This window comes from Lygodium microphyllum, chromosome 29 (genome assembly GCF_053477565.2).
Source record: "Lygodium microphyllum isolate KBCC chromosome 29, Lygodium_microphyllum_v1.1.10, whole genome shotgun sequence".
Classification (NCBI taxonomy): Eukaryota; Viridiplantae; Streptophyta; class Polypodiopsida; order Schizaeales; family Lygodiaceae; genus Lygodium; species Lygodium microphyllum.
In genome coordinates, this window is record NC_141163.1 from 30,008,357 (window position 1) to 30,033,878 (window position 25,522).

A 25,522-nucleotide genomic window follows, 5' to 3' on the forward strand; every position below is an offset into this window, starting at 1 on the left:
CTATGGCCTCTACCCAGGTAGGACCAACCACTAGGTACACCTCAAGCAGCAAGAACGGTCATACCACCGAAGCTTGTCATCATCCACTTTTGCTCCCTACCCCATCAGAGCGTATGTGTCTTCCCCCTGGCACTCCGTGTGCCAACTCTGCCACAAAGGTCATTCTATATCGGCTATCAAATTTTAATGCTCCAAGCAATAAGATGCATCTAATGCACACTAAGTCCTCTCGAGCAAATGGAGGCCATAAGACCCCACATAGCCATAAGCCCTCCTAGAGACCGCCGCAATATGCTATGGAGGTCTCATCCACCCATTTTCGAGTGCAATGGCTTTCCCACCCATTGGTTCTGCAGTCCACTCCACCAACAAACAATGGCTGTTGGCTACCATATTCTCTTCAGCCAGCTCCTTCAAGAGATAGTGGTTATTCAACTCCTTCCACTCCATCGATTCCACAGTCCACTCCACTGAGAGACAATGGTTGTTGCCCATCAATGGCTCCTTGGGAGCTATCTACTTCCTCCCCTCCCTTATATTGTTCCACGAACACTAACTCCAATGCTGACATTGAGAAGATTCTATGTGATACTCCTCTCTCCACTCCCTCCTTTATTCTATTTCGAGAGGCCACCTCTAGGAGCTGCCTAGCCTTTGTTCCATTGGAGCCCTAGATACTTTCTTCAGCACCACCAGTGGCATTTCCTTCATCATCAGACACTCCGAAGGTCATGATCCATGAGTTTCTTGATTCCCTCTCTCTCACAAAGGGGGATTCAAAGGGGGATCATCTTTCTTCTCCTTCACAAGGGGATCCCATTCCTTCAGCTTCAGAGGGGGTCTCACTCCTATGTTTCTTCACACACCCTATCAAATACCCTTTACCTTTTTGGGGTGGTTGGCATCCCTATGCCATCTCACCCTCTTATTCTCATTGATACCTAGGATCTATAGATTCTTCCTAGTTTAGGGTTTTGGATGTTTCGGCCATAGCATGGTGGCTAAGCCTTCATATACCTTCCAACATAGAGTAATAGAGCTTGTGGCTTCTCTCCCGAGGTTGAGTTTCGGGTTCTATCAACTCATCATGTCTACTATTCTTCACTACATGTTACCTTGCAAGTGGAACACTAGGCTTCTAGGGATGATCTTCTTCTCTCTCTCACTCCTCTTTTTCGCTCCTTTTTGGGCTTGAGAGAGGGTGTTGAGAAACCGAGTCATTCATCATCTTCATCACTCTTCTTCTTTTGAGTTTTTGAGTTTTCTTCTCTTAGTGCTTGCCATTCATTCTATGTTTCTCCCTGCAAACCCTACTATCTCTCTAATATGGTATGAGTGCATACTGTGCCGCCACTTTTCTTGACACCTAGCAGCTTTTTTTGAGTGCCTCAGACCACAAGTGCGGAAGATATCTTTGTTCACACTATCCCCTGCATGTGTCCAAAAACAAGCCCTTTCATAGTACTTATATTTGCATGGTGTATGGTTTTGACATTTGCATGGTACTTATACTCTAATGAGGCCTCCATAACATCTATTTCTACTTTGGCTGCATGCATCCTCTCAGCCACCCATCTGCATCTTGGCTATCTATCCTCTTCTATTTGAAGTGCTGCCAATGAGGCTTTAGCAGCCCTCTCTCTCTAAGAGACCTTTCTTTGTGCTCCTAGCCTTCTCCTTGAGAAAGGAGCTCACCTCTTGTGGACTCTCATCTAAGCCTCTAGCTATCATGCAAAAAAGGACTTAGTTGTCCAAATCCTAGTAGTATCTTCCCTCAAATCCTCATCATAACACAAATGTACAGAAATCCTAACACCGTAGTGGTTCCTGAGAGCCCATCCATAAGAACCAACTGTACTGATGCATGGTCCAATAAAGTGGTTCCTAGAACAATACCGACAAGACACCCTCTATTGCAGGCCCAATTATCTACATAAATTTTGTCTAACTGAGAGAAGATTATGACCCCCAATTGTCTTGTCTTGTTCGGAAAATAGGAGAGAATCTATAGATCTACCTAATTCTACCATGAACCAAGGGTCCTCTCCCCTAATGGGAAAGACAAAATCCTCCTAGACTCCCTGCTCCCCTCCTCTAATAATGTCTATACATCTACCCCTTTTGTCCTTCATTGGCACTCAACCATGTTAAAACCCCTCCTACAATCCAATGATCGACATGAGGTAAGGACTAAGTAAGAGTAGTCCAAAAATGTCTTCTCTCCCTCTAACTATTTGTGGTGTATATAGCTAGTAGACCTATTAGTGCCTCCTCTACTTTCACACAAACTTGTATCTGTAACACTCCTACAACAAGAGCCCAATAAGTGAAACTCCATCCTAGCAATACCTTCTCACTACTCTCGGAAACCTTCTTTTTCGAGAGATGATACTCTTAAAGCATAAGCAAATCAACAAATCCTCCAACCAATGTGCCTTTGGGTCAAGGCTGTTAACACCCTAGTATATATCCTCAATCAGTGCCCGACTACAGTCATTCCTCAAAGGACTCTGTATGAGGTATTTTTTGACTCTTGGCCTATCATTTCCCACTTTGGAGTCTTCGTAGTTGTGCATACACGCACACCCTTGATGATAAAACATGAAAGCTCGCTCCCTGCACTGATCTCTTGATTTTTGTAGGTTACTCTTCCGAAGCGAAAGCCTATCTTTTGTTTGAACAAGGTGATGGGACAGATGTAGTTTTTATGAGAGGGATATTGTGTAGTCTTTTACACCAAACTCTGCACGATTTCCGAAGATTATTCCATTGGTGGAGATAGTGCCTTCTGAGCCAAGTCTACTACCTTCTGCTAACCTTCCCACAAATTCTTCAGCTCCCATGCCCCCTTCGCGAGACCTGGTACCTCATTAGTACTAGTAGACCATGCGGGATTTGAGGATCCTTCCACTCGATTCCACTCTGGAGGGCCCCATAAGATCTACCTCATTAGTACTAGTAGACCATGCGGGATTTGAGGATCCTTCCACTCGATTCCACTCTGGAGTGCCCCATAAGATCTACCCAGCTTACACCTCAGGCTTCATTTGCATCCCTATTTCCAGCCAATTACATTGCACATTCTGAGCTGGATAGTTAGCAAGAAGCTCTTCAACACCCCTAATGGCAAGAGGCCATGGAGGAGCTTGAGGGAATTGACTGAAATGAGACTTGGACCCTAGTGGATAGTCCAAGTCACAAGAAAGTTGAGATGAAGTGGATCTTCTACTAACTAGAAAGATAAGGTATTTCGCTTTGCAAAAAGCTCTTTATGCACTGAGGCAAGCGCCACGGACTTGGTTGCAGAGGATGGATGAGTTCCTTTGAACTCAAGATACCATTCTACCCCTTATAACTCGAACTTACATGTCCATATCATTTCAAAGGGGATCATCTATATCCTATTGTATGTAGATGATTTTTTTATTTATTTTTTCCAAATAAAATGTGGCTGATTATATTACTCAAAAAACCTGATTACAACGGATTGCTCATGCTCAACAGACTAGCTGGAGCTGATGCAAAATCATAAATACATCATGTGTACAAGCCTCTCAAGGCGGTCTGGGGGGGATTGGGACAAGAAGCCATTGGGGGGGGGGGGGGGATTTATATCGCCAACTGGGGCTGCCTGCCTGCATCATGAAAAATAGGTCCTGGCCGCCCCAAGTGCGCATGAAATGACAGTGGAGCTCCTGACTCGCCCTGGACTCGCCCTGCACCTGATCCCATCGGCCGTGGAGGGAGTGGATGATGGAGGTCCAGAGCTCTACTAATGTCACCTGTGCTGAAAGTCTCTCTCCGCCGAAAGCCTCCTGACACCGCACCTTCCAGATATGCCATCCAGTAAGACTCCCTATGATCTCCCATACCTCCAAGCGGTCTGCTATGGGCTCCAGTGCCTGGCGTATGGGTAGAGCCTCCAGACCCACCTCTGCGCACAACCCTACCTCGATAATGAATATCGTATCCTGCATCCCGACCTCATACAGAAGGTGACAGCCCTCGCTAACTGCCTGCCAAAGAAAGCTCCCCATGAGATACATCCAAGGCTGGGTGCTATATGGTGAAGGACAAGGCATGCTCCTCTCCACACGAGTTGCGCCTCCTCACAAGACCAAAGGCAGTGCTTTGGAGTTTCCAAAGGCTATTATGTGCAGCGCTTACAACCTCCCTCCTTCTGTATCTGAGCAAGCCCGCCAAGCCTCCATGTGCCACCAACCATAAGAAATACGACACCCTCCTCGGCCTCCAGCTATCCCATAGGCGATGCCAGAAGGTCTGTTAGAAAGGCTCCATGATGCTGTGCTCCGCCCAGTGCCTATTGCGTGATGGCACCCAATCCATATCCTCCTACATCAATACATGTCTGCCAATACTAGAAGTATACTCTAGGAACTTGGATGGCTTCTTGGCAACCGCAATGAACAGCCATAGCCACTCTCCTAGATCCCACTACACCTCATCAAGTGGTCTTCCCTCCCCCAGATCCAAAGGCGCCACTCCGTGAGCTCCTTCCAGATGACATAGGGGTCCAGTCGCCATGTCTTCCCCTGAAGGCCCACCACTCAAATCCTCCTCCACGAAAGGGCAGCCATCTCCCTTCTCCTCAACTCCACTCCTCTCTGGCAACCTGATACATGCTGCAGCACCTCCTCATCCGCCATCCTATACACCTCCCACCATGTCCTGATGGAGCGAGCTGGGCCGGCTTCCCAACCAGCCTACTGGATGTGGGGGCGCTCGCCGATACATGCCCCTTCCTGATCTTTGACCTGGGGGTTCTAGATCACCGACTGACAGTCTATCTCCTCCTGGCAGCCTGGGGGGCTCTGGATTAGGGCCTTACGAAGGTCCTGCCACACACGGAGTAAGCTATGTAGGAAAGGTAATCTGGGGGGTAAATTTGGGCTGACATGAAGATCCATCTCAGGGACGGCCTCCACTCACCACCAAGCCTCGGTCTACAATCCTGAAGACCCTCCTGCAATAGGACCTTCCAGGTTTGCCCTCTTCGTGTGAGGCCACAACCTACTAGCTTGCCCAAAAGGGCCTTACTCGGATACTCTGGATCTATGATCCCAAGCCCTCCCTTTGACCGATGCCGTATGATGGTCGCCCACGCCACCTTGGCCTTTGAGTCCCTGGAACCATCTGACCCTGACCAAAGGAAGTTCTGCACTAGGCGGCGGAGCTGCACTACGTATGATGAGGAGAAGCACCAACATGAGGCGATGTACCAAACCGTCGCTAGGAGTACCTGGTTGACCACCAAAGCTCGACCAGCTAGTGAGAGGCGAGCCATGCTCTAGTAGGTCAGTTTCCTCCGGATCGAATCCAAGATAGGAAGAAACTGTTGGGCAGGGGTGATGTCGAGTCCCACCTGGAACCTTAGGTACCGGATGGTCTGCCCTCTACTCACCCATCTAAATCCTAGGTGGACGCCCCACTCCGTACTAGAGTCCAGATTTGTGAGGAAACCAACCAACTTTCGCCAGTTGATTTTCGCTCCCGCTGCAGAACAGAACACGTAGCCTCACTCTCTCCAACATCAACTCATCGTCCTCTATGTAGAGTGTTGCGTCATCTGCATACTCTGAGTCCAACAACTCAGTTTCCTCTCTCACTGGAAGCCGGAGACCGCATAATCTGCTCACACGTAACCTGAGGAAGCGAGACATCGCCTTTGCAAAGAGCAGAAACAGGTATGGGGCCAGGGGGCAGCCCTATCGAACCGATCTCTCCAGCCAAAACTCCTCCCCTCGCCTTCCGCCTATGAGAATCCTGCTGGTGGCCGATCTGTAAAGGGCGGAGACCTCGTGAATCCAAACCTGGGGGAATCCCAACCTCACCATGGTGCCCTCTAGGAAATCCCAGTCCACCCTGTCATAAGCTTTCTCAAAGTTCAAGAGTAGTACGGCCAGTCTCTGCCCACTGTGTTGAGCCCACTCTGTCGACTCAAAGAAGGTAAATACATTGTCTAGGATGCTCCTATCCTGGACAAAGCCTGTTTGTGTGTCATGGATGATGTCTGGAAGCATGGGGTGTAGTCGCCTACCGATCATCTTTGCCAGTGCCTTATAGGCCATTGACAATAAGGTGATCGGTCTCCACTGCTCCAACCAGTCTCCCCCTTTAGGGAGAAGACTGATAAGGCTTGCCAAAAGACTCCCTCGCATCTGTCCTAAAGTGAAAATCTCCTGAAAGGCCGTCAGTAGGGGGTCTTTCACTACTTCCCAGTAGGTGGTGAAGAAGGCCTTAGATCGGCCATCCTTCCCCGGGCATTTCTGCACATCCTTTGTATGGAAGGCCTCCTCTAGTTCCTTCTCTCTGAAGGGGGCTAGGAGGGTGTGTCCCATCTCCTCTGTGACGAGAGACGAGATGTGATCCCAAACCTGCTGTCTACATCTCTATCCTCTAGCTGAAGCTGTCTCCTGCCGGAAGAGGCGCGTGTAATAATCGGTGGCAATCCCCATCACCTCATCTGGGCTAGAACGAGTCCTCCCGTACTGATCCCTAAGGCTCCGTATCTGCTCTCTTGCGGTGCGGGGCTGGTGTACCTGGAAGAACTTCCTGCACATTGTCTCCCTTCTGTGCCCAGAAGGCTACTGAGGTTCAGAAAGAGAACTCCGAGTGCCTGTCCTCTAGGCCAGCAATGGTTTCTTGCGCGCGCACCTCTTGTGCGTGGAGGGTGGGATCCCCTGGTGCCTCTTGTAATAATCTCTGTGTGGCTGTAAGGTCCCGCCGGAGTACTCTCTCCTCCTCCCAACTCTGCTGCCTGGCTTGTATGGCTGCCTCTTGGCAGATTCTGCTCGAGTCGGCTAGGACCTCTGCAACCTCCTCCGCTATCCGGTCCCTCCTGTCCCACTCTCTCGTCCAAATTTGCTCAATATGTCTCATCACCTCCTCCCTCCTACAGATCGAGTCAAGGATCCGACTGGATCGTGTGTCTAGGGCGGATGCTGGGGGATCAAGTGTCAAGAGAACCGGGCAATGATCCGGACAACGTGGTGCCTCCCAACTGCTCAATCTGGCCACCACGAGAGCCTCCCCGCTCTCCCACATAAAACCTGTCCAACCGCTCCAGGAGGGCTCCACCTAGCCGCCTATATCTCCACAAGAAGTCCAACAAACTCTCCCTCCTGTGGAAGGCAGGGTCTCTCCAGGCATCACGTGCTCCTACTACTAGCAGAAAGACCTCCCATGTCTCCTGCTCCTTGCCAACCATGCCCTGGTAGTTTCTGCCTCTGCCCTGCTGGTCCTCCAAGGCCTCCAAGTTGTTGAAGTCTCCTCCAACGATCCAGAAGTCCACCTCTGGAAGTCCATCCGCGATCCCCACCCAGAACCTACTGCGTGCCCTAACCTCCATAGGGGCATAGACATTGAGGACTCCAAGGCACAAGTCCCCAATATCCAATCTAATCCATAGAACCCTCCTTGCCACTATTGTCCCATGGTCTCGTACACAAGCGGTGAGGCTTGGGCCAATAGAGGTGCATACGCCTCCAATCCTACCATGGGCACCTATGGCGTGCTCCCAGTAGGTGTGCGAGCTTCCCAGAAGTACCTTCCCAACCCACTGGGCCGGGTGGGGGTGAGCTTGTGCTAATGTAGAAGTAAGATGTCGATCCGTCTGGCTAGGGCAGGCTCTAGCTCTTGTTGAACAATCAACTTCCTGGAACCACGTGCCCCATTGTAGTGGAGACTGTTCACATTCCAGGATGCAAGGTGCAGGCTCATGGAAAAACCTGTGACTGACTGAACAGGCATCTGTTCGGTGTGGAGGCTGCTGATGACGAGGAGAAGCTATGAGGCATGCAAGTACGCTTTGCCGCCAGGCTGGACGGCGAGCTCCAATTCCCCATGGTGGCCCTCGGCCGGACCATAGGGGTGATAGATGCTCCAGGTGGTACTATCAATGCATCTATCAGCCATGCTGAGAGTCGTGACTCTGTACACTGGTAGAAACGGGCCGCCTGCACCAGGGGCCACTCGATCACATCCCTCGCAGCTCTCCACTATGGAGGAGCTCGAAAGTTAATGCTCAAGTGCGGGACCTCGGCACCAACCCACTAGTTAATGTCCATCATGCAACCAGGCCACTGCTGTGCAAACAATGCTAGTCCTTTTTCTTGTGGTCCGCTACCTGACTCTTCAACTCTTCCTCTACCTGTGTAGCCATCCACTCCCATAAGTGAAAAGACTGCAAAAAAAAGATGTAGTTTGTTCCATCCGATGGTGCTAGTAGATGGACCTTGCCCCTCCTTAACTTACGGACCACGAAGATCCCCACCTCTAGAGGTAGTGGGAACTCTCCGTGCTCCGCAACTCTCAAGTAGGACCATGGGCCACTATAGAAGAAATCTTGTGGCAACAGTTGTGCCTATCTCGGGAAAGTATGACAGGCGGCAGGGGCAGATGAGCTAGTGGTTGTATGGGAGAGTGAAGATTGCTGGTGCGAGGAGGATATAGGCGTGTGTGGCTCATCACCTCCTGTGGGAGGGGGGGGTGGATATAGAGGGGACCACCTATACCGGATGCAGATCAAGGGGGGTGCTCGGTGTGTGTGGGGGGGGGGGAGGGGGGGGGGAGTAGGATCGAGGGATGGTGGGGTGGACGGAGGTGCATGGCGGGTGTGGGGGGGGCTGCTGGCCCTAGAGAGGGGGGGCTATGGGCCAGGGTCAGTGTCAGTGTGGGGGGGATGGGTGGTGTGAGAGCTGTGGGATCTCAGGTGAGATAGTCTGTGGCGCGGGTGGTGGACGTGGGGGGCTGCGGTCCTACTGGGTGGGGTGGGTAGGGGGGCTGTGGAGTGCTCTGCCGAGGGGGCGGCGCTCGCCCACCTGCTTCCTGCTATCGAGACTGGGTTTGAAGAGCTAGCTATGCCCCCCTGCCGTCTCCCTCTCTGTCATCTCTAGACCCATGTGAAGCCGTCAACGTCCACCTGCGGGCCTGTCGGCGGAGCCGCCTTGACTCCGAAGTGCGTACACACTATTGCCTGATGCCCAAAGTCGTGGCAACGCAGGCACTGCCTTGGCTACCCCGTCTCAATGACCTGCTACCTAAAGGCGTGCCCGTCCGCCTCAATCTCTAGAAACTATGGGATATTCTTGGCCTCTTTCACTGCCACCCATACCACCTTTGGGACTCCTGCTGTTGTCACTGCATCCGCGAAAGACGCGGAAAGAACAGTGCCGAAGAGCCGTCCAAAGTCTTCCACCGACTGGCGATACTCTATCACCAAGCCGGGGAAAGAAGGGTGACTGGGTGCCGAAGAAACCTGTTGTGGAGTGCAAATGCCTCCACACTAAAGCCATTGTACCAAGGTACCATATATATAACCCCCTTCGTGGACACATATGGTGAACTGGCAAGTAACTCGCGAGCTGTGTCTGCCGAACTCAGCCTGACCATGAAGATTCCTTGGCCCATTAGGACCGCCTCCACGATCTGCGCTGTGCCGATGCGCAGCGTGGAGTGAAACCAGTCCCGAAGCTGGGCCCTGGCTGGGGAATGTCCTACTACCTAACCATGAATCGTTGTTTCCTTTAGCTCCAGCTCCATAGCTTGGACGGCTAAGAGCTGCTCCTCAGAGAGGATGGCACGCAAGGTGTTTAACTAAGGACACTCGCTGAGTGCGCCGGCGTCTGATCAGAGGTTTCCATTGTGCAACGCTTCTGAGGAAACTACCAATGACGTCGCGATGCTATCTGAGGGGGAAAGTTGCTGCAAGAGAGGGAGCAACTTGGAGGGTGGGGGGAACAATGGCGAGGGGGGGAGGACTGTTGTTTTTGGCAGTTTTTTTGGGGGGGGAGGGGGGGACCAACAGAGTGGGCGGGGGGACGGCAGGGCGGGCAAGGGGCCAGCAAGGGGGGGGGGGGGGGGGACGAAACGGCGGGATAAGCCAAGCAGGCGGCCGAAGCCATTGGTCGGAGGGGGCTACGTCAGTGCAAAAAATCTAGCGAGCACGATCAGACGTGACGGGGGGAGGGGTACTTGTGACGTGACGGGCATGAGCTCAATGGTTCGCATTGTATGTAGATGATTTACTTATCAATGGCTCCGATTATCCTACCATAGTAGAAATTAAGGCCCACCTTGGTGCTACTTTTGAGATGACTGACCTTTTTGGATACCGCGGACGGGACCGCGATCGCGGACAGAGGCAGCATGCCAAGGGGGCTGGATCAGAGGGTGGCCTTGCGGGGGGGACCAGCAAAGCGGACGGGGGGCGGGTATGGCGAGGAGACAATAGGGCGGGCGGGGGGCAGGTATGGCAGGGGCAGTAGGGCAGGCGGGGGGGCAGGGACAGCAGGGCGGGCGGGGGGCCAACAGGGGGGGACGGAATGGGGGGTAAGCCAAGCAGGCGGCTGAAGCCATTGGTGGGGTGGGGGGGTCTACGTCAGCGCAAAAAATCTAGCGGGCGCGATCGAACATGACGGGGGGAGGGGCGCTTGTGACATGAAGGGCGTGAGCTCAATGGTTCGCATTGTATGTAGATGATTCACTTATCAATGGCTCAGATTATGCTGCCATAGTAGAAATTAAGGCCCACCTTGGTGCCACTTTTGAGATGACTGACCTTTTGTTATCTTACTTTTTGGGAATGGAGCTAGTTTGATCTAGAATATGTGTTTTAATATCACAACAAAAGTACGCTCTTCAGTTGGTGGATCAGTTGTCACCAGGTGGTGATACTTTTTGCAATTACTTTCCTTATTTATTCATATAAATATTTTATTTTTCTTTTCTTTAGCTATTGCTTTTTACCCCCAAAATTCTCTTGGAATAAGCCGGGATCTTTGCATGGCCAGAAGAGGCAGCCATTGGGACAAATTGGACTAATGGTTTGTCTGAGCCTTAGGACCGGTTTCATATTGAATGGGCACTAAAGAATAGAATGCCAGTGGTTTGGGACTATGTGCTTAGCCACTAGAGATGGTGCAGGACAATGAGTCCAGCCAAGACAGAAGATGCACATGTGAGAATGCTCATGGAATAAAAGTCACTGTAACTGAGCCACATTACACTTTTTGATGTGGTTGCAATGATAAAAGTTGCTCAAAACAACTCGAGGAATGCAAGGGGTGACATCCCTAAAAATTAGGGAGTTACTATTTTTGGACCCCAGAATCTGTTCGCATCATTATCTTCGTTTTTGCACGAGGATTAATTCTCTCGCCTCTACCGAGGTCAAATTTTGCACTAATCATGGAGAATTTTAGACCAGAAGGTTTAAACGGGAAAATTGTTATATGTATGCCATGTGGCACAAATTCCCAAAAGAGAGAGAGAGAGAGAGAGAGAGAGAGGACTGTCGCTTCCTACAGGACAGCACTTCATTAGCCAATCCCTGGCGGATGATACCTTTATGATTTTGCGTGCGGACAAGGATAACCTTCGAAAAGCATTGGATGTTTGGGGTCTCTTTGGTCAAGCGTCAGGCCTTCGTATCAATGCGCTCAAATCAGCCCTTCTAAGCTGCACGGAGTCGGATTTGCAGTCCTTGGACTGGCAGGGTCTGGTTGTTCCTCGTGGCTCCATTGTCAAGCATCTTGGATACCCTTTGGGTGTTGATGTTCCTCCAAAGCAGCTTCTGCAGTGGATTTCTCAGAAAATGGTGGCTAAGTTTATGTATTGGAAGTCTTAGGCCTGGCCCTTCCATGTTCGCCTCAAAGTAGCCCAGATAATTATGTTGCCAATGCTCACATATTTATTGCCATTGTTGCCCTGGACTACTACGACTCTGAATGCTCTTACTCAGTCTATTCGCTTCATGCTATGGAAGAAGGACTCATTGCATGCAGGTATTTTCTGGATCTCGTGGTCGCATGCGTGCACCCCCAAACGCATGGGTGGCGGAGCTATTTTAGATGCCCAAACTCACATGCAGGCACTTCGTTGGTCGCTTTTCCGCGCCATGTGCTCAGATCATCATCCTGGGTCGCTATAGCCCGTTATTTCCTTGAGGGCCATGGGCTTCTGCATGGCAATACCCAAATCCGGAGTTCTTGGTGGCATGTTCTTAATGCTGATTCGCGGTTCTCCAGTTCTTCTTCACCGCTGCTTACTCATTTGGTATGTTCCTGGAAACACGTCCTTCAAAAGGCTCAGTGGCATCCAACGGAGGATCGCTTGGCTACTAACTCTTTTCAATTGGAATTACTGGCAGTCTCGCGTTTACTTTCGTGGGAAGGTAAACATGAGCTTAGACCACAATTCAACCGGATGGCACGTTTGGGCTTGTCTTCGGTTGCGGATGCCACCCTTGCCAGTCGCAATGTGCTTATATCGTTTCGTACAGCTAGGAGGCTTTTCAGGATCCCTCGTGGATATAGGCCTTTATGGGAACAGCTTTTGACGGTGCTCCAGAGCAGACAACCCTTTCCTGCTCTTGCTTCGGATCATCCCTGGCAGGATTGGGACCTACAAGGCCGGCTGAATTTGAGCAAAGCTTATGCTAACCAAGTGTATCATCTTCTGATTAAAGATCATCAATGGCTAGTTACTAAAGCGAATGCTTTATGGGGATTGCGTAAATCCCGGTCATGGTGGAGGGCAACTGTGATGGAGGGCTGGTTGAACAAGACACCCTTTAAATATAAAGTCTTTCTTTGGAGAGTGATGATTGGGGGTCTTCCGCTTGCTTCGGCTCTTTCCAAGCGACGAATCTCCAATGGCACCTGTTTCTTTTGCACCACTACTATGGAATCCGCCCGCCACCGATTTATTTCTTGCCCCGTCGCTCAGAAAGTCTGGTTATTTTTGTCAGCTGTTTGGCGAGGGGTGGTTGGTATCACCCTGCGCCCCTTTGATTGGGTTTTTGGCCAGCCCAAATACCCTACGCCCGCACAGCCACATATGAAGCTCATGTATCACTTTCTTCGATACTGGGGCTGTTGGCATAACTGGACCATTCGGAATGCTTTTCTGTTTGACTCCGCCTCTAATGTTCAGCGGCATATTGTGAGGCTTAAGGGCCTCTTGTATTGGCAGTTAGCTCTTCTCCATCGTTCTGATTTGCTCTCTACGGAGGACTTCCGTCCCTGGCATATAGCAATTTCCTCCGCATCCTTGCCATGACATTGTAACTTGTAGTTCTTAGAACCTCTTCACATGATGGCTTGGATTGTCGTCATGTATCTTGTAATCAAGTAATCTTGTATTTTTTTCGTAATTAATACAATTACCTTTTACGAAAAAAAAAAAGAGAGAGAGAGAGCACTTTTTTTAAAAAACGTAATAGGCATAAGGGGGATCTGAGAATGAAGTTTTGAGGAGCTGAGGGCAGATTGCTGCAGTTTTATCAACTATGGAGAGTACTTCTTCGTCTCTGACTCATGTACGGAGGTAGAGCTTGCTCCCTCTCATCAACTCTCTCTCTATTCTCAGAGGAAATGCTTTGCATGATGGGCTGATTCCATCAAAGGTACAGTGTTGTGTTTTCTTTGCACTTCTGCTAAGGCAAAAGCCTCATTGTCCAGGTTCAGGAGCAGCTGTCGGCTTCTCCAATGTAGGAACTAAAGGAAGTAATGACCATGCCACACAAGAACAAGGTTTTTCAGCTCTGATTTAGTGTTGTTTGTGGGACTGCTTTAATGCTGGACAGTAAGAACAGTGAATTCAGAGATCTGCAGATTGCAATTCTGCAATGAATCATTGAGTTTTGGTCACAGAAAATGCTTTCCTAAAAGGGATGTTGTTCTAGACATGCAAGACAGTAAGAACAATGAATTCAGAGATCTGCAGACTGCAATTCTGCACATGAATCATTGAGTTTTGGTCACAGAAAATGCTTTCCTAAAAGGGATGTTGTTTTGGACATATTGGACAGTAAGAACAGTGAATTCAAAGATATGTAGACTACAATTCTGCACATAAATCATTGAGTTATGGTTACAAAAAATGCTTTCCTAAAAGGGATGTTGTTCTAGTCATGTTGTACTGTCCTTGTGCAACTGGGATTTACTCAAAAAAGATGAAAACCAACGGTTCTCAGGTTATGTATTTTGGAACATTTCATTTTTGTAACTTTCCATCTTTTAATTGATAAAGAAATACCAAGAGGGGCACAAGTCTTCGGGGCCAATCTAGTGTTGAGCGAGGGAGTGAGGTTTCTGTTTGTGTGTGTGTCAAGTGACCATGTGTTTATTGAAGGAACTACCGTTTTATGTGAATCATAGACCGGTTTCATCAGTATTGTCAAGATCACACAAGGCATGTGACCATGCCTCTCAATCCCACTATCCACTTATCTAAGGATACCCTTGGTTTGCTCTTCGATGAGTACACCTGTAAATCTATGATAGAAAATTTGCTTTGGTTAATTCATACTAGGCCAAATTTAGCATACTCAGTTAGTTGTCTCAGTCTCAGGATATCATATTGGATAGCATGTCTTCGTGTTTTGAGATACTTAAGCTATATCTATTCTTATGGCCTGACTTACACTTTTAGTTTATGTTTGCAAGGATACACAGATTTTGATTAGGCAGGAGATCCTGACATCCAATGTTCCCATGGCGACTACCTCTTTATCTTGGGCAAAGCTCCCATCTCTTCAGCCAACTATAAGCAAGAGATAATGGTTGCTTCCACGACCAAGGCGGAGAATAGGACTGTCTTTGATGGTACCATGGAACCCATCTACCTAACGAGCGTACTAGTAGCACTTTAGTTCCCACGTGCTATACCAACTCTCCTCTACTGCGATAACCAAAGTGTAATTGTACTAGCTAGTAACCCAATCATTACACCTCAAATGCAACATGTTGGAGTTCATTTTCGCTTTACCAGAGAGCAAGTTGAGCCAAGCACCATACGCCTAGAGTTTATGCCTTCATCAAATAATTTTGTACACATATTAACCAAGGTGGTCAATCGTCCAATACTATAGTACTTACTTCCCAAAATCAGCTTAGGTGCTTCCTCTCCTATTTCTTCAAATTGACACGGAGAGGGTGCTTCCGTCTAGCTTTCCCTTCCGGTTTAAGAGGGAGCGGTTTTCTTCTTTTGTTAGTGATAGGGTATTGATTACAGATTTTGATTTAGACATTACGTATATTGTACTTTATATCTTCATCTGCATCATCAAGATGATCATGATTATAAAAGAGTGCTTTGGCAAGTGAACAAATCCCTTGCAAGGGCACTATCCAAGTGGCACCGTTGCATCACATTTTGCATGAGCATGATCACACTTGCATTTGCCTCTTGCATAACTCCAATGCATTGGTATTCTCTTCTTGTAAACATGCATTTGTGCACAATTATCCCTTTTCATCCCTTGGAGTGGTCGACTCTAGATCCACCATATTCATAGCATTGCACATGGCAATATCCATGGTAGTCTCTCTTTCTTGCTTAGCTTATCTAACTTGCTATCCGCACATCTATTTTTGCTTCCCCACATACCCACCATATTTGTTTCATCCACACTTAGTTGATTTCCTTCATCGTTGACACCCAATAGTGGTTGGGATAGATATGTTTGTTTTCTAAAGGTCTTGGGGCTGACCATCCCTTTATCTCCCCTTGGGGCATTGTCACTCAATCGCCAAAAACTTTTTTGAAACCCTCTCTTAATGATAAATCTTTTGAAAAACAAAACAAAGCCCTTTTAAAAAATCAAAAAACCAAAAAAAAAAAAAAACATTATGTTTCCATCCGGCTTTGCAGGACTTAGTAGGCCACTAGGCAGCCAACGAGCACACTTTGTCCGATGCTTTGTTCTCTCTTGGGTGACACTTGAGCTCCTTCATTAAGATAACCATTGCCTCTATGGTCTTGGTAGATCACTAAGGCAGGCGACACACACTCTTTGACTGATACCCTAGCTGTTTTGGGGTGGGACGCCTTGGGGAGAATTTAAAAAAAAGAGCTTGGGATTGTTTGCAATCCCTTTTTGGTTTTAGTTTGGGCCTCAGAGAAGATGTTGAGCTAAATTATCTTTAGCTTTAATTTAACAGTCCCAAAACCCAAGTTAATTAATTAATTTTAACCATTCCTTTAAACCGAGAGTGATTAGAGAGAGTTTCAATGTCCCACATGGAAACCCTAATTTGGGAGGCCCCAAACTTTCTATAAATAGATAGCTTGTCCTCCCATTCAGCCAAATCTCACTTTTTCAAGTTTCAAACGCTCTAGCTTCACTGCGCACACCCTGTTCGTGAAGGACATCTCAACTGAGGCTGCCCAACATTGTCTACATCCATCTGGCACCTGTTTCCAGCCTCCATCATGCAATCTACCATTTTCTATTGCATTTGTTGCATCACATCGTCTACACCTAGCAACCTGCACAAGTGCTGTGTTTTTTATCTGTTGTTGTTGTATGGACTGCCACATCAGAAAATCTTTGTTTCTGCTGCTGACAGCCTGCCACGTCATCACCAACCTGCTATGTTTGCAGTTTTCTCTCTCTTGCTGCCTCTGTCCAACACCAATCTGGCATCTCCTTTGCTGCATTTCCTGCTGTGTGACATCTTGGAGGCTGCCTTGCTATGTTTCAGGATCTATCACAAGTACGACACTCTCTCTGGCTTATTACCTCTAACTTGGACCTCAAGACATGAGAGTCACGGTACATTATTCCTTCACTGCACAGTGTGTTTGCTACATGAGCATTGTATTATTCGAATTCATTCATTTATGAACTTCATTGTGTTCATTGTCTTTGACTTACCCTAACCCTAATTGTGTTTTGTTCAATTTATGCTTTGTTGTACACTTGTATTTGTGTTTTTGTGTTAGCGTATTTCTTTAGAATGGCATTCAAGGAGCTCATCCAAGGATTGTAAGACCATTCCTTACTATGTCTTGGCAGCCTCAACTACAATAAAAGAGAGAAAAGGGTGATTCTACTACACCATGCTTGTTAGAGCCATTCTTGTGTGCTTCCATAGCTTAGAGAAGCAAAGAGTACACCAATCAGCTTGGAGCATATAGTATGAGCTGGCTAGGTGAGAGCTAGCTTGAGCTATTGAGACTAGAATGCTTGAAGAGATAAGTGTTCCATCTAGTCTTCAAGCATTCTAAGTCATGTCATTTGTTGAGCTTGTTTGAACCAACACTGATGGAGGGCCTTGGAAACCTAGTATTCACTAGAAGTTTTAGCAGATCAGAGCTAGAGAGTTTGGGAGAAGTTTTTGAGGTCAAATTTGTAGCTACTTTTTCCCAGCCTGGAGATCACTATTTGCAGGACTTCACCAAACTGCACCATGTACTATTAAAGAGAAGATGAGACAACCTCTTTCCTTCAACCATCTTGAGGATAGAGATGGGGAATAAGTCCCAATCGTATCTTAGCGACATGGGGTATTATTGCTTGGGTCATGAACAAGGGCCCAGTCTGGGGATATGTGTATGTAAAGGGGATTCATTCCTATCTCATCTCTCATTAGCTCTTTAAAAGGATTGTCACACTAGACTTTTCCTATTCAAAATGAACTGAGGATACTTTCACAAATGGGAACTGGTAATCAGCATCATTGCTTGGTACATTTAGATTAGTGGGTCTAGTCATGCTATGGATTTATTGCATATATCCGCAACAAAGTCTCTCTCCATGAAATGAACAGAGATTGTCCACACTCTCAGCAGGAGGTGGGAGATGCTATAGGACAACTTGAAGACTATGAAGAGTAGGAGACATGCTTTTGTCAGGATCTAGAATTTTGGCACATACTTCCATTGTCAGCCACACACGGTTTGGCATTATTGCTACTTTTGTAGTTTGCCTAGGGCATTTTGCCCGAGGGATTTGTTAATAGAATCATTTGTTCTCAATAAAAATAAGATAACCATTACCAGCAGCACATCATTTTTTTAGCACTCAACAGGAAAGTTGTAATTAAGATCAAAATATGAAGCACAAAATCTCACCACATAAAATTAAAGGGGGGAGCATCATGGACAACTTCTCCTTGGCTATCTACTCAAAGGAGATGTCAAGTACAGAGGCTAATGAACTAACCATCCTGGCGGACTATAATGCCAAATCATGTGAGGAGCTCCCAGATTTGAAAGAAGGTACGAGACTCTCAGCATGTAAGAAGGCCTCTTTCCTTCTTCTCATGGGATCAGTTAATGATCTCATTTATTTGGCCATGGCAGCTCATCATCACAGAAACTGCCCTCCGCTTGGAGATAATCACCAGAACATTACGCGAAGACTTGCTGTCAATTTTCAGTATCATACACAGCACTCTATTCTCAAGACCAGTGTGTACAAGCATTTTCCAATAGGGTTACATTCTCAGGCAAGAGCAACATAATGGAGGTGGTCATTTTACATCAAAGATAAGAGATTCACTTTTTTCCCCTTAAGTGAAGGGAATATGGAGACTTGGAAACCACTCACTCTATGAATATTTGAACGTGAAACAACTGTTCAAATACTTATCATTAGATACTACCAGATTTTATCAAGTTCTGTGACAGTAAGCCTTTTCAACATCATGAAGAATGTAAGTAAAAAGTTATTACACAGAAGCAGCTCGTTCAAGCTTTGCCAAATGAGATGATGCTTGTTGTAGTCGAGCATGTGCTTCCTTAATCCTCTGTGCAAATTGCAGATATTACAGACCCATTCAGAGCTATAGCACATTGCAGAGAGGTAATTAAAATGCGCCACTTTACTTTCCAAATCCCATGTTTGGAAAAATTGGTGATCAATTATGTAATTAGTAGTCAACAAATTTTTTTGTCAAAATACACGAATGCCTGAAATCAAATAGGAAATGTCAGATAAGCAGGGCTTACTTTGCATCATTCAACATTTATAAGAACAAATTTAGATCTCTAATACTTGCAAAAGTATCAATTTTGCATGTACACATAACTGAAGCAAGACCATAAGGCAACACTGGTTTAAACACCTGTACATCATGGCCAGTACTCGCTTTTTCAAAGCATTTCTTTGCAGAAAGCAGCATTGCAAATTGTAGATTTTTCCTAGAATCTAGTAAGACCCCCATCATTAAGTATGCATTTGAAATTGAAGGGAACTATTAAACGTGCAACTAGCAGTGCAGCAATCCCAAGTCTAGCATCTCTTTTTTTCCAAGAAAAGAAAATTCTGTTAATAACACGTTGGCAAAAAAACCCTAAGGTAAATACAAAGTATAAGGAACTCTGTAAAGAGTGACTAAGTACATCACAAATATAGTTGTTATATCCTTGGACATCTGGATGGGCACTAGTAGCATTGGTCGCAAAGGTCATGAAGTGATTTAGTGCAAACGCACTAAAGACACTTTGGAGTTAGGGTAGCCAAGTCCTATTTATAGGACTCAAGACCCTATTATGCATATCATTGTGTGATCACCACTCTTGGACTCTTGGCCCATTGGTACAACGGGATGGTGTGGACTGGTGGTATGGGATGCCAGTTCTTGGGGCATGGTTGTGACCCAAACTAGTCCCAGGCTCAAGGGTAGGCCCATTTAGCTCTATGTCTAGGAGGTGAGTCGAATGTCCAATCTCTTTATATTTGTGCATGTAGTTTGTGTCATGTCTCGTATGCAAGTTGGATCCTAGAGGGGTGTTTCATTGGTATCAAAGTGGCAATCTGCTATCTAGCATGAGATTCATGACGTGCACAAAACTACTTTTGCTCATGGAACTATGATGTTTACACATGATAGGTATGCTTTTATCTTGTTTAGGCCAGTATGGGACACTGCTAATGAGAGTGGAGTACAAGAGAGGCACATGTTGCAAGCGATCGGACACCAAGGTAAGCTTCTTGTCTAGTACTCCTGTTCATGATTTCTATTGAGTGATGCTTTGGAAATTGGCACAAGGGATTTTGGTGGTACTACCACTCCAGGGCTATGGCAGACCAACATCGATAATCAAATTCATGTGACCTGGATAGGCATCACCATTAGATGGAAGGGTATACAAACAGAGGAACGCATATGCCCACTATGCGACAGAGAGCTAGAGACAGAGGAACACTACATTTGTCAATGCACAGTATATTATGATATAGGAGCGGATACCTCTGTTTGTTTCAAGAGGGTTTTGGACCCTTGAGACGAATCATGCAATTTGAGGATCAGAGGTGCTTGGGTTTCTTCTTCTTGGAGCTCTAGATGTGTAGAGCAGCTATTCTATGGAGTAGGAGGCCCCCACAGCTCGGCTCATATAGATAGAGAGTGGTCATTGACCTTTTCATTGCTACACGACCGAGTATGGCACATACCACTACTATTGCCACACAGCCGACAGGAGTACATCATCATTGGACCTCATCTTCTGTAGGTGTCCCTTTGGATAGAGTAGTGGTACTCAGCCGGTCTAGGCACCCACATCCACCCAGACGAATGCTTAGACATCCACACCGCAGACAAATTAGGGCAATCATTGAGCGCCAAGGAGACAGATGTCGAGACGCCTCAGCTATGCAAAGATACATCTCCTTAGAGGTTAGACATCTCATTGATCGACATGTTTTCTTTTTATAGGACACTATTTCACTTTCAATCTTATAGGCACATTTTTCATCTTTTCTCATTCTAGATGAGAAACACACCATCATTGTATGTATTGCTTTGGTCTCATAGGCCACATTGCCCTTTTAGAGACGTTAATATACTCTTTCTTTCTTTCTCTCTGAAGTTCACACTGTGGAATTGCAATGGCTCCCTTAAGACAGATGTAGGTTATTTTGAGGATACTTTCAAAGGTATAGACATTGCTATGTATATTGAGACACATCAATGTAAAGACAGCCATTTACCTGATGTATATGGATATAGATGGGAAAGTGTATATCGCCCTCAGCCTAGACGGCTTGGAGGGACGAGGGGATCAGGAGGTGTGGCAATTCTATTTAGAGAAGAGCTCCGAGATACAGTCCAAGTGGTACATAGAGATGTAGAGGCAAGATACATGTGGATCAGGTTATGTACAAGCAAAACTCGAGACATGTATATTGCCATATGCTATTTTCCCCCTGCATACTCTAAGTTTTCCCCTAAAGAGTCATCCCCGTATACACCACTATATGAGGACATAATGGGATACATGAGAATTGGGGATGTTCTACTAGCAGGAGACTTTAATGCACGCACAGGAAACAACCAATCTGCTTTCTTTGACACTAGTGATGAGATGTTCAGAGATATTGCATTAGATGAAGTGGGATTAGTTAGATCAGCCCAAGATAGAGAGATAACAGAATATGGAACACACCTACTGGCACTAGGAAGTGCACATGGTTTGGCCATCCTTAACGGGCTACCACAGTGGCCAAGATCTAATGGCTTCACATGTTGGAATAACAAGAAAGGGTCAAGCACAGTGGACTATTTGATTGGATCACCCAACTTGCTATCTGACATAAAAAGTTTTGAAATCTCAGACAGACCAATTGGATTAATAGCAGACCATGCTATTCTAGCTTTCACAATGCAATATGGACATATACACGAAGCACAGTCACACATACCAAAATTACCACGCTATGATTTTTTGGAAGCGACCTCACACATATACAGCATTACTCTGCGAGATGCATTGAGGGAGCTAGACACACAGGCCTCTCTGGATGAGTTTACAAGACAGTTGGCCGAGATAATACACACTTCAGCAGCATACGCTTTCCCATACACTACACCGTCAGATAAACCTCCACGAGGTAATGCTTCACAGAATGGCTGGTATGATGATGAGTGCAGAGAGACACGAGCACGTTTTCAGCGAGAGCTAGCACTTGGCATATGCACACATAAGCATGCTCAAACACCCTTCAGATGGTTGGTACGCAAAAAGAAGCGGGAATACCTGAGCAGACTAGAAACAGAAATGTATTCCATGTTCTTGGGGCAGGACAGCAAGAGAGCATGGAAAAAGATGCACGAGAACCAACCACCCCTACAAATTACTAGACCAGATGATTGGCATGGATATGCTTGCACACTCTATGATATTCCTGGCCAAGAGCCTATGTCACTCCCCTCAACCTCAAGACCAGAAAATTGCAGATTTTTCACAGAAAAAAAAGTGAGGAATGCCATATGGAAACTGAAAAATGGAAGAGCCCAAGACCATGAGGGTTTAGTGGCTGAACACTTCACGCATGCCTGTGATATTCTGGCACCAACGCTGGCTCACATCTTTAATAGGCCAGTTTGTGAGGGATTTCCAACCTGTTGGTCCAGACCATATTATTGTGCCGCTCTTTAAGAGTGGAGACCCCGCGCTACCTAGTAACTACCGAACTATCATGATTGGACACATGTTGGCCAAGATATATGGCTCTATCGTGGAACAAGCGTTGAGTGAATGGGCCGAGATGCATGGCCTAAGGTCAAAAGGCCAGGCTGGCTTCAGGAGGGGATATACAACTCTAGACCATATCTTTACGTTGAGGGCAATCATTGAAGAAGGCAAGGCATTCAAGAAAAAGATCTATTGCTGTTTTGTGGACTTTCGCAAGGCCTTTGACACAATGCCACGTGCTAGACTCATGAAAAGAATGCAAAACATTGATGTACCTGTAGAGATAGAGTGGAGTATCTATGCCCTGTATGAGACAGTGACAGGCAGAGTACGAACACCTGAGGGCATCTCAGATACAGTCAATAGCACCATTGGGGTGAAACAAGGCTGTCCACTTTAACTGACACTTTTTGGGCTGTATATAGATGAAATTTCAGAATATGTGGATAGGACGGGTGGGGCCAGAGCCAGCCTAGCTGGAGTGCTAATACCATTACTGCTTTATGCCAATGATATTATACTTATATCTGACTCACCTGAGGGACTAAATAGACACTTGGATGCATTATCAGCTTTTTGCAGAGATAGAGATCTTAAGGTGAACCTTGGGAAAACTAAAGTTATGGTATTTAACACTTCAGCTGCTTGGATGACAAGAGCTGAGCACCAGTTTACTTTTGACGGAGAGCCAGTGGAGATGGTTAGGCAGTATGTTTATTTGGGGGTCACATTGAAGGGACCACAGTTCTCTTGGAGAGAGACATCAGAGGCTCGTTTGGCAAAAGCATATGCAGCCTTAGGTGCATTGGAGAGGCAATGTACTCACATACAATTTCATGAGCCGCGCACCAAACTATGGCTTTTTGACACCCTGGTTACACCCACACTCCTATATGGGGCAGCTATTTGGGGTCCGAGTCTCTTTCACACGAGGAGACAGCCTTTGGGAGACCAAGATGGACCAGAGAAGGAATACTATTATGGATGGGAGCATATGGAAAGACCACTGGTCATGATGATCTCACGCATGATACGAGCGAAGAGCTCGACCCCACATGAGATTATCAGAGCTCAGTTGGGAGCATCACCCATGGTGGCTGAGGCCTTGGTTCAGGCAGTGACTTTCATACATAGACTATGGGAGCTCCCCCAAGATAGATACCCACGGCTAGCCCTGGCCTCTTCTAGACAACTAGCAGCAGAGGGTGACAGACACTGTTGGTATGCTCAGATGAGTACATGGATGAGTCTACATGGGCTGCAGATTGACAGACTACCCCCCTTTGACTATAGCCTGGATTGCCCTACACTTGACCTAAGCCAATTAGAGCTAAACCATGTGATCAGAGCAGACATACTGAAGTTAGATACGGAGAAGACCTGGATCCGACCCCCCTCGCCCCATGGCACGAGGATGGCACACTACCAGACCCACTTCCTCCAGGTATCTGAGGATGGTTTCATCACCCGACCCACTTACATGGACACACAGCTGCCTCATGGACTACGCACAGTTATTGGTCAAATCCGCACCTCATCCCACCACCTGAGGATTGAGACAGGCAGATGGGAGGGTATACAGACAGAAGAACGCATATGCCCACTATGCAACAGAGAGCCAGAGACAGAGGAACACTACATCTGCCAATGCACTGTATATTATGACATACGAGGTAGATACCACTATCTGTTTCGAGAGGGTTTTGGACCCCTGAGACAGATCATGCAGTTTGAGGATCAGAGATGCTTGGGATTTTTCCTCTTGGAGCTCCAAAGGCGCAAAGCAACAATTCTACGGAGTAGGAGGCCCCCACAGCTCGGCTCACATAGACAGAGAGCAGTCACTGACTTTTTCACTGATACACGACAAAGTATGGTAGATACCACTACTACTGCCACACAGCCTACAGGAGTACATCATCATTGGACCTCATCTTCTGTAGGTGTCCCTTTGGATAGAGCAGTGGCACTTAGCCGGTCTAGGCACCCACATCCACCCGGACGAAGGCCTAGACATCCACACCACAGACAAATTAAAGCCATCATTGAGCGCCACAGGAGACAGATGCCGAGACGCCTCAGCCATGCAGAGATACACCTCCCTAGAGAACAGACATATCATTGATGGAGAGTTTTCCTTTCTCTACTTTCGCTTTCAGATCACTGACATGTTTCCCTTTTATAGGACACTATTTCATTTCCTTTTCAGTCTTATAGGCATGTTTTTCATCTTTTTTCTTGTTCCAGATGAGAAACGCACCATCATTGTATGTACTGCTTTGGTCTCATAGGCCACATTGGCCTTTTAGAGACGTTAATATACTCTCTCTCTCTCTCTCTCTCTCTCTCTCTCTCTCTCTCTCTCTCTCAATGGAGATTTTCCCTCTCTTTCTCTCCCCACAACAACAACAATAATGTTGACTCCATAACATTGATATGAATATTAATATTAATATTAACATGAATGTTAATTATTAACATAATCATTAAATGCTACATAACAATTAATAGGAATTGTAACATTGATATGAAATGTAATGATTACATTAAAATTAAATATCTCTATAATCCTTAGGTGGTGGGATGAGATGCGGATCTGACCAATAATTGTGCGCAATCCATGAGGTAACTATGTATCCATATATATGGGTCAGGTGATGAAACCATCCTCAAAGACCTGAAGGAAGTAGGTCTGGTAGTGCGCCATCCTCGCGCCATGGGGGGAGGGGAGGGGAGGGGGATCAAATCCAAGTCTTCTCAGTATCTAGCCTCAGTATGTCTGCTCTGATCACATGGTTCAGCTCTAATCGGCTTAGATCAAGTGTAGGGCAATCCAGGCCATAGTCAAAGGGGGGTATTCTATCAATCTACAGCCCATGTAAACTCATTCATGTACTCATCTAAGCATACCAACAATGTCTATCACCATCTGCTACTAGTTGTCTAGAAAAAGCTAGGGCTAGCCATGGGTATCTATCTTGGGGGAGCTCCCATAGTCTATGTATGAAAGTCACTACCTAGATCAAGACCTAAACCACCATGGGTGATGCTCCTGACTCAGCTCTGATAAGGTCATGTGGGTTGAGCTCTTCACTTGTATCATGACCAATGGTCTTTCTATATGCTCCCACCCGTCATAGTATTCCTTCTCTGATAATCCCATGTGGGTCAAGCTCTTCGCTTGTACATGACCAATGGTCTTTCTATATGCTCCTACCCGTCATAGTATTCCTTCCCTAGTCCATCTTAGTCTCCCAAAGTCTGTCTCCTCATGTGGAAGAGACTCAGACCCCAA

The 25,522-nt window shown here is 46.7% G+C and overlaps 1 protein-coding gene across 3 annotated transcripts in view; it reads right to left on the reverse strand.

The window, feature by feature from the left end:
- LOC148010490 (uncharacterized) overlaps positions 1-25,522 on the reverse strand; it is a 164,170-nt gene that overhangs the window by 73,222 nt on the left and 65,426 nt on the right. For all 3 annotated transcript variants that reach the window (XM_087672138.1, XM_087672137.1, XM_087672136.1), the window contains exon 7: positions 18,484-18,557. In XM_087672138.1, coding sequence (XP_087528264.1) covers positions 18,484-18,557 — 74 coding nt within the window. The remainder of the gene's footprint in view (positions 1-18,483; positions 18,558-25,522) is intronic.